Below are 14,231 nucleotides of genomic sequence, written 5' to 3'. Positions count from 1 at the left end.
AGCGGCGGCGGCGTGAATCGGCGTGAATAATTTTAAGCTGAAAATAAATCAAGCAAGGCCTATCATGCTTTTATTGAATTTTAGGGTTTTTGTACAATTGCGAGGTTCAGACAGACTGATAGGGTGAACATGCTAATAACTATAGCTTGTATTTCTACAGCAAAAGTTTACATTACATCCTCCACTAGGATATTGCTGCATAACAGCACATAAGTTCACTGGAAAGTACTTCAGATATAAATCCAGAAATTCGTTTGGAAATTCCTCAAGATATTCCTCAGAAAATTCGAAAAAGGAATTCGGAAAACGAATTTAGAATTACCCTATGAACTCTTTCAGAACTTTTTCCAAGAATTCCCTTGAAAATTTATTTGGATATTGCTTCGGAAATTCTTTCCAAAATTTCTCCAAAAGTTCCTCCAGGAATTTCCTTGGAATTTAGTTTAGGGATTGCTTCGGAAACTCGTTTACGGAGTCTTTTAAGAATTTCTTCGGAAATTCTATCGAAAACTTTTGTATGAATTCATTTGGAAGTTCATTTAAGAATTCTTTAGAAAATACCCATGGGAAATCCTTCATGAATTTCCATCGGAATACCTACGGACACTGTTTTAGGAAATCCCTTTAGGAGAAATCCTTCGGAATTTGATTTAGTTTTTTTTAAATTCCTTCAAGAATTTCTTTTAGGAATTTCTAATAGAAATTCTTCCAGTAATTCTTTAAAGAATTTCTTCGGAAGCTCTAAGCAAATATTTTTGGTATTCTTTCGAAATTTATTTAGAACTTTCTCCAGGAATTCTTCCTGAATTTCCTATAGAAATTCCTTTGGATATTCCTCCTGAAATTTCTTTAACAACTCTTCCAGAAATTTCTGTAGAACTTCGAAAATTTCTTTTAAAATTCCTTTAAAAAAAATCGGGAATATCTTCAGAAATTCGTTTGGGAAATTTTCTGAAATTTCGTTTGTAAATTCCTTTAATTTTTTCGAACCGTTGATCAAGTGTTTTTCAAGTGAAGTCAAGTGAAAACCTCTATAATAAATTTTGTTTGACTATTATCGGCTCTTTCTTTCTTATAAAGCATCTAAAACGTTGTTGCGTCTATTTTCCGACATTTTGATTTATATTTCACCTTCTTCAACGATTAAGAGGCTTTGTTTTGTTGTGTATATGTGTGACCTGTATGACAATAGAGCTAATAAGCTATAGAGGAAGACTGTCGCTGTCGGCACTGGCGATGGCGAAACATCTTTTGCTGGCGGGGATAGGGTGCTAAATGTCAACAAAGGAAAAGTCAGTACGTTTTGACAAATATGTACCCAACATGTTTGACAGCGAGAAAGGGAGACAACCGTCCTCTATAGTTTACTACCTCTATTTGTATGACATAACGTTGTCAATTAACAATGGCTTTCCACTGGGGTTGACACGTCTCATTTTTTTGCACTTCACTGTGGCTTCTCTTCTGAAATGTTTCTTGATGTTATTATTTATTTATTCAGACTAAGACCGAAGTGGCCTGTGCGGTATATAAGAGTCAATGGCTTTCCACTGGGGTTGACACGTCTCATTTTTTTGCACTTCACTGTGGCTTCTCTTCTGAAATGTTTCTTGATGTTATTATTTATTTATTCAGACTAAGACCGAAGTGGCATATAAGTATATAAGAGTCTTCTCCATTCGGCTCGGTCCATGGCTACACGTCGCCAACCACGCAGTCTACGGAGGGTCCGCAAGTCATCTTCCACCTGATCGATCCACCTTGCCCGCTGCGCACCTCGCCTTCTTGTGCCCGTCGGATCGTTGTCGAGAACCATTTTCACCGGGTTACTGTCCGACATTCTGGCTACGTGCCCGGCCCATCGCAGTCGTCCGATTTTCGCGGTGTGAACGATGGATGGTTCTCCCAACAGCTGATGCAATTCGTGGTTCATTCGCCTCCTCCACGTACCGTCCGCCATCTGCACCCCACCATAGATGGTACGCAGCACTTTCCTTTCGAAAACTCCAAGTGCGCGTTGGTCCTCCACGAGCATCGTCCAGGTCTCGTGTCCGTAGAGGACTACCGGTCTAATTAGCGTTTTGTAGATTGTCAGTTTGGTACGGCGGCGAACTCTTTTCGATCGGAGCGTCTTGCGGAGTCCAAAGTACGTACGATTTCCAGCCACTATGCGTCTCCGAATTTCTCTGCTGGTGTCATTTTCGGCAGTCACCAGTGAGCCCAAGTACTCAAATTCTTCTACCACCTCGATTTCGTCACCACCGATGCAAACTCGCGGTGGGTGGCTCACATTGTCTTCTCTTGAACCTCTTCCTATCATGTACTTCGTCTTCGACGTGTTGATGACTAGTCCGATCCGCTTGGCTTCCCTCTTCAGTCTGATGTAGGTGTTCACTGTCCGGACCGGGATCGCGATAATAACCTTCGGACACTATATGGAATTTCGTCATTCCAAACTAAAAGTCGCGAGCTATGGAAAACACTACTGGTTTATTATACTTGAAAACGACAGGACAACGATTTATTGCTCGATACGGTTTGGAGAACAAATTATATTTCGATGCAAACTCGCGCACTGTTGGATGATAACTAACTACTGCCCGGTATCGACAGTGATACCGAGGCTCAGTGGAGAGTTTCTCCAGACGAATGAGAGACGATCTCTCCTATTGCTCTACCTGATAGCAGTGATAAGGAAGGGAATCAGATGACCACATGATAAAGGGAGATCGCTATCGACTGCTAACTGTGGATCTTATCCGCGTTGCCAGAAGGGCCGATATTGCTGTGCTTGAACATGCCGGCCGCCTTGAAATCTCTGCATTTCAATTGAGAAATTTTTAATGGTTCAGCGATCAACACTGTACTACCTAGTTCTGTTCGATTTTGCAAATGATTCTCCTGAGTTTTACTGATTCTATATGTATACATAACTATGACCTTGGCCTACTGTTGTCGATCGATCGCCTTTCTTGCGGACCGACAAACTATAAAGTTGTAAACAAAATCGGTGATGGATGGATAGCTATACGAAGATCTCTTGATTACTGCATCAATTAACGGGTTCGAATGGTGACGAATTGCTGGACTGTAACTTCTGTACTGGACATCTGCAGACTTGGAAGTACCGATTGGTTGAAATAGCTTTGAATGGATCATCATCGCCGTGGGGAATATTGAAATTGTCGTCCTGGTTGTCATCGTTGTCCTCGCCGATGGACAATGGGAGGGGGCATCAGTCGCTTCTGCAGATGAGAGGGTGCTTTTATATTGAAGTTATGAAGAATAACGAGACTTGCCTGGAGCGGAGGCCTCCTGGCCTCCGCGGGTGGTCCAACCACCGATGATAACGACCGGAATCGTGGGAATCGAATGCAGTTGCCTCACTGGAGTTCATTGGTGCTGTTGAGCAGTTGACTATGGTCCTCATATGGGTTGATCAGTCCCTAAAGAATGCTCGTCGGTGCCTACAGCAACGGAATAGCCATCGGACATCGGTACCTGATGCTCGATGGATTTACTCCAGGATGTGAGAACGAACTGTTATGAACGGACTATATTAAGATGAATTCAATTGCATCCAGGAAGACCACATATAGATCATGCTTGACAACACAAGACGACTTCAAATGACGACGGAGTGGACGATGATGGTGGCGAGTTGGTACGCTCCCCGCACCGGGGGCGATTGGTGGTAAGCGGAGGCCTCCAATATGGTGACCTCCGCGTTGCCGGAACACCGGCGATGGCGATAGGACGTTAGAATTCCTCAGAAGGGGACGCATTGTCCCTGATAGGAAGGACACAAATCTTCGAAATGGCCCTTTTGAAAGACCCATCCTTTGTCCGGACGGTTACTACACGGACATTGCCGTCCGATCCTGGGAAAATTTCTACCACTCGAGCCAGTTGCCACTTTTGAGGCGGCAGATTGTCTTCCTTTACGATGACCATGGTCCCAATTTTTATGTTGTCGCGTTGTTTCGTCCACTTTGTCCGATTGTGAAGGTCAGACAGATAGTGGGTTTTCCAACTCCTCCACAATTTCTGGATGAAGTCCTGAGATTTTTGCCAACTGGACAAACGATTCTCCGGAATGTCTTGAAGGTCTGGTTCCGGAACTGCTATGAGCGGTCTTCCAATTAAAAAGTGACCTGGAGTCAATACCGAGAAGTCGTTGGGATCGTTACTCAAGGGAGTTAACGGGCGAGAATTCAGTATGGCTGCGACTTGCTGGACAATTGTATTCAGTTCGTCGTAACTTAACTGCCGAGTTCCAACTGTCCTTCGAAAATGGCCCTTGAAGGATTTTACGGCGGCTTCCCACAATCCTCCAAAATTGGGAGACCGTGCGGGAATGAAACTAAATTGTATGCCTTCGTCTTCTGCTGATCGGACGATGGCACGTTGGAACTGTTGATCCAGAAACTGCTGGCGAAGATCTTCAAGTTCTCGGTTAGCACCGACAAAATTGGTGGCATTGTCGCACATCACCACCTGCGGTTTTCCTCGGCAAGCGACGAATCTCTTGAAGGCGGAAAGGAATGCTTGTGTAGACAAATCAGCCACTATCTCCATGTGCATCGCCTTGGTTGCCAGACAGATGAAAATCGCTACATAAGATTTGATTGCCGGGCTTCGGCGGATGGGGTACTTGATGTGGAATGGACCGCACAAGTCTACTCCTACCTTCTGGAACACTGCTGCTGGACTAACTCGTATAGAGGGTAAATCTGCCATTAACTGTTCGTGTACCTTGGGTCTATTGCGGAAGCAATCTACGCATCGGTGACAAATCTTGCGGGCTAAACTTCGTGCGTTTGTTGGCCAAAACTTCTCCCTTACTGATGCGATTAGGAGCTGCTGACCAGCGTGAAAAAGTTTCGTGTGGTAGTGCTGCATTACCAGCGTGGCTAGTGGATGTTGATGATGCAAAATCATCGGATGCTTGCGAGATTCAGGAATTGGCGCATTCGCCAGCCGGCCGCCGACCCGAAGTGTTCTATCGATGACAATTGGATGTAACAACGAAAGTTTTGACGATGATTTCAACTGCCGACCCTGTTTTATTTCTGCAACTTCTTCTGCATAACTGTCTTGTTGAGCGATACGCACGAGATTGTTCAGGGAATCTTTCAATTCGCATAAGGAGAGATTTCCTTCAAGCTTGGCTGCGCGAGCGTGGGGAGAGCTGTTGTGTGCAAATCTACGCAACCAAGCTCCGAGACGTACAAGACTTGTGAGCGATGATCGAAGAGAAAAAAGTTCATTTGGAGGTTTTGACTGGGCTGGAAGCGATATTGTACTGCGTTCTTCTAAAAGCGAGCTATCAACTCTTGGCTGTATTGACGTAGATTTTGGCCATGCTGAGCGATCCTGACGGAGCCAAAGAGGGCCTTCAAACCATATTGATTGGTATTCCAGCTGAACTGCCGTCGCACCACGTGACAGAATGTCGGCAGGGTTTTCAGCTCCAGCAACGTGATTCCAGGATCCGTTCTTGGTAATGTGCTGTATCTCTGATACCCGATTGGCGACGAAAACATGCCAACGGGAAGGGATTGACGACAACCAGCACTTGACAATCATGGAATCTGTCCAGAAATGTGACTTCAGTGGAAGTTGAAGACTGCTGGCAAACTTTTCGTAAAGGTGGCTCAACAAAAGTGCCGAAGACAGTTCTAAACGAGGAATAGATTGTTTTTTCTTCTTGCGACCCAGATCCTCTAAAGGTGCCACTCTGGACTTCGACGTTATCAACCTGACGACAGTTGACCCATCTCTCAAAACGCAACGGAGGTATAAACACGCTCCAGACGCCGCCTCCGAAGCATCACAAAAACCATGTATTTCTACATCATCTAGGCCATGCGTACAGCATGTCCATCTAGGAAATTGAAGAGATTCTAGAGCGATCATGTTGCGGCGGAAGTCAAGCCAATACTGCTGGTATTCGTTTGATAGCGGACTGTCCCAATCACAGCTTTCCTTCCAGAGTGACTGCAGAAATATCTTCGCTTGTACCACAACTGGACCTACGAGACCAAGTGGGTCGAAAATTCGTGCGGTATCGGATAAAACGATACGCTTGGTGATTGGCGTTTGAGGATTCCATTGTGGAACAGCGTAACGAAACATGTCAGAAGCTGGCTCCCAGATTAGTCCGAGAGTTTTGACTGGTGAAGATGCCGAATCCAACTCCAGCGTGGTCCGTTCATCGCGCAGATCAACGGAAATGTTCTCGAGAATTTCTGCACTGTTTGAGCTCCATTTCCGTAAAGTGAAACCGGCAGAGTTCATCAGGTCAAGAGTCTCAGCAACCAGAATCTTGCAATCTTCCTGATCGTCGGTACCCATGAGAAAATCGTCCACATAAAATCCCTTTCGAACTGCTGCAGCTGCCTTGGGGTGTGTAGCTTCAGCTTCTGTGGCTAACTGCTGAAGGCACCTTGTTGCTAGGTAGGGGGCGGAACTGGTGCCGTATGTAACAGTTGTGAGCTCGTAGGTTTTCAAGGGATCACTGGTAGAGTTTCTCCAAAGTATGCGCTGAAGGGGCTGGTCCTTGCCGGAAACCTTAACCATGCGGTACATTTTAGCTATGTCCGCAACTACGACAAACTGATGAAACCGAAATCGTAGAATATTATTATTATTTATTATTTATTCAGACTAAGGCCGAAGTGGCCTGTGCGGTATATAAGAGTCTCCTCCATTCGGCTCGGTCCATGGCTACACGTCGCCAACCACGCAGTCTACGGAGGGTCCGCAAGTCATCTTCCACCTGATCGATCCACCTTGCCCGCTGCGCACCTCGCCTTCTTGTGCCCGTCGGATCGTTGTCGAGAATTATTTTCACCGGGTTACTGTCCGACATTCTGGCTACGTGCCCGGCCCATCGCAGTCGTCCGATTTTCGCGGTGTGAACGATGGATGGTTCTCCCAACAGCTGATGCAATTCGTGGTTCATTCGCCTCCTCCACGTACCGTCCGCCATCTGCACCCCACCATAGATGGTACGCAGCACTTTCCTTTCGAAAACTCCAAGTGCGCGTTGGTCCTCCACGAGCATCGTCCAGGTCTCGTGTCCGTAGAGGACTACCGGTCTAATTAGCGTTTTGTAGATTGTCAGTTTGGTACGGCGGCGAACTCTATTCGATCGGAGCGTCTTGCGGAGTCCAAAGTACGTACGATTTCCAGCCACTATGCGTCTCCGAATTTCTCTGCTGGTGCCATTTTCGGCAGTCACCAGTGAGCCCAAGTACACAAATTCTTCTATCACCTCGATTTCGTCACCACCGATGCAAACTCGCGGTGGGTGGCTCACATTGTCTTCTCTTGAACCTCTTCCTATCATGTACTTCGTCTTCGACGTGTTGATGACTAGTCCGATCCGCTTAGCTTCCCTCTTCAGTCTGATGTAGGCTTCCTCCATCTTCTCAAAGTTACGTGCCATAATATCTATGTCGTCGGCGAAACCAAATAGCTGGACGGACTTATTGAAAATTGTACCACTCGTGTTAATCCCTGCTCTTCGTATTACCCCTTCCAAAGCGATGTTGAATAGCAAACACGAAAGACCATCACCTTGCCGTAACCCTCTGCGGGTTTCGAAGGGACTCGAGAATGCTCGAACTACGTACATCATCCGATCTATCGTCGCCTTGATCAACCGTATTAGTTTATCCGGATATCCGTTTTCGTGCATTAGCTGCCATAGCTGGTCCCGATCGATTGTATCATATGCGGCTTTGAAGTCGATGAATAGATGATGTGTGGGCACGTTGTATTCGCGGCATTTCTGCAGTACTTGGCGAATGGCGAACACCTGGTCCGTGGTGGAGCGTTCGCCCATAAACCCGCCTGGTACTGCCCCACGAACTCCCTTGCAGTTGGTGCTAGTCGACGGCATAAAATTTGGGAGAGTACCTTGTAGGCGGCGTTCAGCAATGTGATTGCGCGGTAGTTGCTACAATCCAGCTTATCGCCCTTTTGTAGATGGGACACACGACACCTTCCATCCACTCCTGCGGCAAAACTTCCTCCTCCCAAATCTTGGTAATGACCCAGTGCAGCGCTCTAGCCAGTGCCTCCCTACCGTGTTTAAATAGCTCTACTGGTAGTTGGTCAACCCCAGGGGCTTTGTTGTTCTTCAGCCGGCCATTCTCCTCCTGGATTTCCTGGAGATCCGGAGCCGGTAATATTATGTCCTGCGCGCGTTCTCCCAGGTCCATCACCATACCGCCATCTTCGTCTGCCACATCGCCATTCAGGTGTTCTTCGTAGTGCTGCCGCCATCTTTGGATCACCTCACGCTCGTTCGTAAGAAGGTTCCCGTTTATGTCCTTACACATATCAGGCTGTGGCACGTGGCCCTTACATGAACGGTTTAACTTCTCATAGAACTTTCGTGTGTTATTAGCGCGGTACAGTTGCTCCGTTTCTTCACGGTCTCGATCTTCCTGCTGGCGCTTTTTCCTCCGGAAAATCGAGTTTTGTCTGTTCCGCGCCTGTTTATATCGTGCCTCGTTCGCCCTCGTGCGGTGTTGCAGCAATCTCGCCCATGCTGCATTCTTCTCTTCCACTAACTGCTCACATTCGCCGTCATACCAGTCGTTTCTCTGATCCGAGGGCAGCGGTTGCGGTGCTACCAATGGCGGATTGAATATCTCTCCAGCCATCTTCAAGAGACGCTGCGCCTAGCTGCTCTTCCGTTGGGAGTGCCACTTCCAGCTGCTGCGCGTATTCTTGGGCTAGTCTACCGTCTCGTAGCCGCCCGATATTAAGCCGCGGCGTCCGACTTCGACGCGTGTTGTACACCGTCGAGAGTTTTGAGCGCAGGCATACTGCAACGAGGTAGTGGTCGGATTCAATATTCGCACTGCGGTAAGTGCGGACGTTCGTGATGTCGGAGAAGAATTTACCGTTGATTAGAACGTGGTCGATTTGGTTTTCCGTTTCTTGGTTAGGTGATTTCCATGTGGCTTTGTGGATATTTTTGCGGGGAAAGAAGGTGCTTCGGACTACCATTCCGCGGGAGGCTGCGAAGTTTATGCATCGTTGGTCGTTGTCATTCGATACAGTGTGCAGACTATCCGGTCCGATGACCGGTCTATACATTTCCTCCCTTCCTACCTGTGCGTTCATGTCACCGATGACGATTTTAACGTCCCGCAGTGGGCATCCATCGTATGTCTGCTCCAGCTGTGCGTAGAACGCTTCTTTCTCGTCGTCGGGTCTCCCTTCGTGTGGGCAGTGCACGTTGATGATGCTATAGTTGAAGAAACGGCCTTTAATCCTCAGCTTGCACATCCTTGCGTTGATTGGCTGCCACCCAATCACGCGTTGGCGCATCTTACCCAGCACTATGAAGCCGGTTCCCAGCTCGTTGGTGGTGCCACAGCTTTGGTAGAAGGTAGCCGCTCGATGCCCGCTTTTCCACACTTTCTGTCCTGTCCAGCAAATCTCCTGCAGCGCCACGACGTCGAAGTTGCGGGGATGTAATTCATCGTAGATCATCCTGTCGCAACCTGCGAAACCTAGCGACTTGCAATTCCATGTTCCAAGCTTCCAATCGTGATCCTGTATTCGTCGCCTAGGTCTTTGCCGATTATATCGAGTCGCATTATCTCTTATATTGTTCGTAATGATTGGTTTTCTAGGCGGCTTATTGGGCCTGCGCAAACCTCCTGTCTCGTCGGAGGGCCGTCGTGTCAGGGCTGTTTAGCGTCCCACCTAACACCAGGACTTGGGCTTGTGCGCTTTGAGCGGCACACGGTCGCTTTGGTGGGGCCTACTTGCGGATACATGCAGCTTTTTATAGAGGTTTAACAGGGCCCACTGTCAAACCCCACCACATCCTAGGCAAGCCCCACAACTCGCAGATGGCCTGGGGAGGGATCGTCAAGCCCTTGGACATAGTCCCTGCTGCCCTGCTGTTTCTTGATGTTGTTCAAGCTATATCCCACCTACACTTTTGATAAAAGCTTCTCTGAATTTATCGCCCGCGCACTAGTGATGTCGTATCTATCTATTTAATTGACAACGTTATGCCATACAGGACACACACATATACAACAAAAAGTAGCCTCTAAATCCCTGAAGAAGGTGAAATATACACCAAAACGTCGTAAAAATAGACGCAACAACGTTTTAGCTGCTTTATATGACTGAAAGAGACGATAATAGTCTAACAAAATTGATCACAACAGTCGAAAGTATCCCATCAACTCTATAATAAACAATAAAAAAATGAATTTCTGAAAGAATGTCCGAATGAATTCTGAAAGTAATTTACAAAGAATGTTTAATGGATTTTGCAAGGATGTTATCGATCATTTAGTTATCTGCGTTTTATCATTTAGTACTTTGTCAATAGCACATTCCAGAGGCTAAATTTTTAAATATGTTATATGGCGAACTTCTGGTACGAAGATTTTTCTAAAACTCTGTTTAACAGTTCGTTCTTTGAATTTCACTAATAACGGAGCTGTAGCGCTAGTAGCAGTAACTTATACTAAATGATTGCAATTTTATTTTTTTTTTAGTACGAGTTACTGCAACTGGCGCCTTAACTCCGTTAATAGTGGAATAATAGAAAAACTTTCCCACTAGAAGTTCACCGTACAACATATTTTAAAATTTAGCTTCTGGAATGTGCTATTGACAAACTACTAAATGATAAAACGCAGATTACTAAATGATCGATAACATCCTTGGGATTTTGCGAACAAATAGCTATTGGTATTTACAGAAATTCCTATATTTCCCCAGGAATTTCTTTGAAAGTCCGAACAGTAGTAAAACAAATTCAGTTTTGGCTCTAGAATCAAGACTAAATGCCAAGAAAAACTCCCAAAATATCGAGATTGCATATATTCTCAAGAATTCTTTGGGAATTTACTGCACGAGTTCATTCGAAAATTTCTACAGATTTTTTTCATAAATTCCTTAAATAATTCCATACGAAAAATATTCACACCCAACCGGCGGTTGTTAGATTTTCCAACAATTATGTATAAGAATCTACCAAAACCTGTATAAGAACTGGGCATATGCAATTTTGTAACAATTTTGTAAGCTTTCCTTACATTTTTTGTATAAGAATCTAACAATTTCGCATATGCCCAGTTCTTATACAGATTTTGGTAGATTCTTATACAGAATTGTTAGAAAATCTAACAACCGCCGGTTGGGTGCAGGAATTAATTAAGCAAGTAATCAAGAAACTCATTCTAAAATACCTTCAAAAACTCCGGCAGGAATCCGATCGAGAATTTCTTCAGGAAGTCCTTTAAAAAAATCTCCACAAATGAAACCAGGCTTTTCTTTGAAATTCCCCTCAGGAATTGCTTCAGAACTTCTTAAGACCTTAAGAAATTTCTTAAGGAATTTTTCTGGAAATTCCTTCAAAAATTCTTATAAGATTCATTCTGACCATTCCATCAGGAATTCCTTCACAAATTCTTTTTCGGAATACTTTTAATAATTTCTACTCATGTGCCCTTCCTCAAAAAAGCCATCCCTCGGAAAGCTCAAAAAGGATTGCGAATCTACTTATTAGTCTTTTTGATTACATTGCTGAAAGAAGATTCTCTCTATCCCACGGGCTTCGCCTGAATGTCTCTGCTTACGGGTCCGCCACCTCCGTTTTTTGCCCATCACACAGAAGTGCATTGAAAGCAGAATGGTCATTAAATTCGATTGTTCTATTGGGTGGAGCCGCCTGCAGAGCAAGACTCAATCCAGGGTGATGGATAACAACATACATACATTCATACTTTTAAAAATTTCTACAAAATTCCTAATTTAACAATTCCACTGGAATTTTTCCAGGTATCCCATAAGACATTCCATTCCCTAGGAAATTAATCTAGTAATTCCTTCAGAATTTCCAACTCCATTTTCTTTACTATAGGACGAATTTTCAGATATCTCCGTACGAAGATCGTAGAGTAATTTCCAAAGAACCTCCTAAAGGAATTACCGACATTCTTAAATTTCTTAAAGAATTTCTTTGGACATTCCTCCAAGAATTCCTTCAGAATTTTCTCCAGAGATTCCTTCAGAAAATCCTCCAGAAACTGAGATAAATCCAGAAGTTCCTCAAAGCTCTAAGAATTTTCTTCAGATATTCCTTCAGAACTTCCTCCAAGACTTCCTGGAAATTATTTCAAGAAAACCAAGAAATTTCTTTGAGAATTGTTTATCGGAATGAAACGAAACATTTTTTTTTTCAGAACAATTCTAGCAATTACAAGGAAAAGTGAAGGAAATGTTTAATTTGGTGTGTCACGTGCCTCATCGTGCTCTAGCCCCAGAAACTAAAAGATCAGTTTTGCATTCACATATCATGAGGCTAACACAATGATACTCCACGCTCAGGGAAGCTAAAAAAATCCTACGAGACTGGGAATCCAAATCCAACATTGATTATGGTGTTGATTTATAGCCGCATTTGTAAGCACTGGACCAATTAAGATATGTAACATTCAAACCTTTAAAAAGATGATGAACCAACCAATGCAACCAGGATGAGGTTATTCCACATGAAGTTACATAAGAGCTTAGAAGTTAATCGCCACGCTCATTAATTTGTAGATCTGTAGCCAAGAAGTTTTTGGATGATCCAACATTTAGCCCACCAAAGCGGGTTAAAGTGACAGGGATAAAAGTAAACAAATCTGCTTAAGGTATAATAGCTAATTAATTAATGCTTGATAGGTAGCCTTGGTTCGGCAGATGCATACGCGCTGCATAATGTGTTTTTTGTGTTGGCCAAACATCCGGCGTGAAATACGAAATTCGGCGGCGTGGAGCCAACCGGCGTATGGCGCGCCGGCGACACCTTGACCAGCGTCGGCGTACGTCAATAAGTGTCGGCGGTGGTGGCGTGGCGTGGCGGCGCACAGGTCTAACCCCAAAGCGTCGACGGCTATCATTCACAAACACTATGTGGATGATTACTTCGACCGTGTCGACACCGTGGATGAGGCGGTTTCCCTAGCACAAGAGGTAATATTAGTCCACCAAAAATCAGGGTTTGAGATCCGGAATTGGGTGTCCAACTCGCCCGAAGTTCTACAAAGTCTGGGAGAGGAAAAACCGGTGCATTTTGGCTGCAACGTTGAAAGAAAGAGTTTTTGGAGTGATCTGGGATCCAAGTATGGAAAAATTATCGTTATCAACATAGCACCGTGAATATATGATGCCATGCATATATGAGGAAAAACGACTCGTCGCAAGCTACGTGATGGGATTCTTCGATCCGCTCGGACTGTTGTCGCCGTTCACCATCTACGGAAAAATCATCATCCAGCATCTCTGCCGCTCCAAATGTAACTGGGACAAATAAATCGACTCCGATTCCTGGGATCTGTGGAAGTGGTCGACAAAACTGTTGCCACAAGTAGAAGAGATCCGGATCCCCAGATGCTATCTCGGCGGTGCGAGGTCCGCCGAAGTTGATTCGCTGGAAGTACATATCTTCAACCTCCGTGGACGGCTTGACTGGCGACGTACAGCCATGGACCTAGCTAATGCAATGTAATGCACACGCCACCTTGGCCTTGGGCTAAATAAAATTTTAAGAATAATAATTGCTATGTAAGCCTTTACATCAACGTCAGTTCATATATTTCTGACAGTCTAAAAGCCTATTCAGATTACGCCATTTATTATATTAATTACTTACTTGATACTTGATACTTGATGGGCTACAGCTCTTCGATGAACCTACGCCGAATGGAGTATCCTTCTCCACTGGACTCGATCCTGGGCCAATCGCTTCCAGTCGCCCTGAACATTGAGCGCCCTCAGGTCCTCTTCAACTGCAAAAAGCCATCGTGTACGCGGCCTTCCACGAAGCCTGCGGCCTCTTCCGGGTTCTCTACTAAATATTATCTTCGCTTGACGTTCTTCCGGCATACGAACAACGTGACCAGCCCACTGTAATCTGGTGTTGAATATGCTTAATAATATCCAGCCCTTTATACACCTGGTACAATTCGTGATTCATGCGACGCCGCCAGATACCGTTCTCCTGTTTACCGCCGAGTATTGTCCGCAGCACCTTACGCTCAAACACTCCGAGAGCTCTTCGATCAGCCTACAAAATCAGATACAAAAATTCTTCTACCACTTCAAATTTTTCACCATCCAGCACTATTTCGCTACCACCACCACTAATGAACCCACGCTGATTGCCAGCGACCATGTACTTCGTTTTGCTGGTA

General features: G+C 45.0%; 1 protein-coding gene across 1 annotated transcript; it reads right to left on the bottom strand.

Moving 5' to 3' along the window:
• Window positions 1-3,759: 3,759 nt before the first annotated feature.
• On the bottom strand, window positions 3,760-6,591 carry LOC134206966 (uncharacterized). Its single transcript, XM_062682707.1, has one exon. It carries the CDS (start codon window positions 6,589-6,591, stop codon window positions 3,760-3,762), a length of 2,832 nt encoding a protein of 943 aa, XP_062538691.1.
• Between the last annotated feature and the right edge of the window lie 7,640 nt (window positions 6,592-14,231).

Source organism: Armigeres subalbatus, chromosome 1 (assembly GCF_024139115.2).
Source record: "Armigeres subalbatus isolate Guangzhou_Male chromosome 1, GZ_Asu_2, whole genome shotgun sequence".
NCBI lineage: Eukaryota > Metazoa > Arthropoda > Insecta > Diptera > Culicidae > Armigeres > Armigeres subalbatus.
The sequence above is the reverse complement of the archived record's forward strand: the minus strand, read 5'-3'. Positions and strand labels throughout refer to the sequence as shown.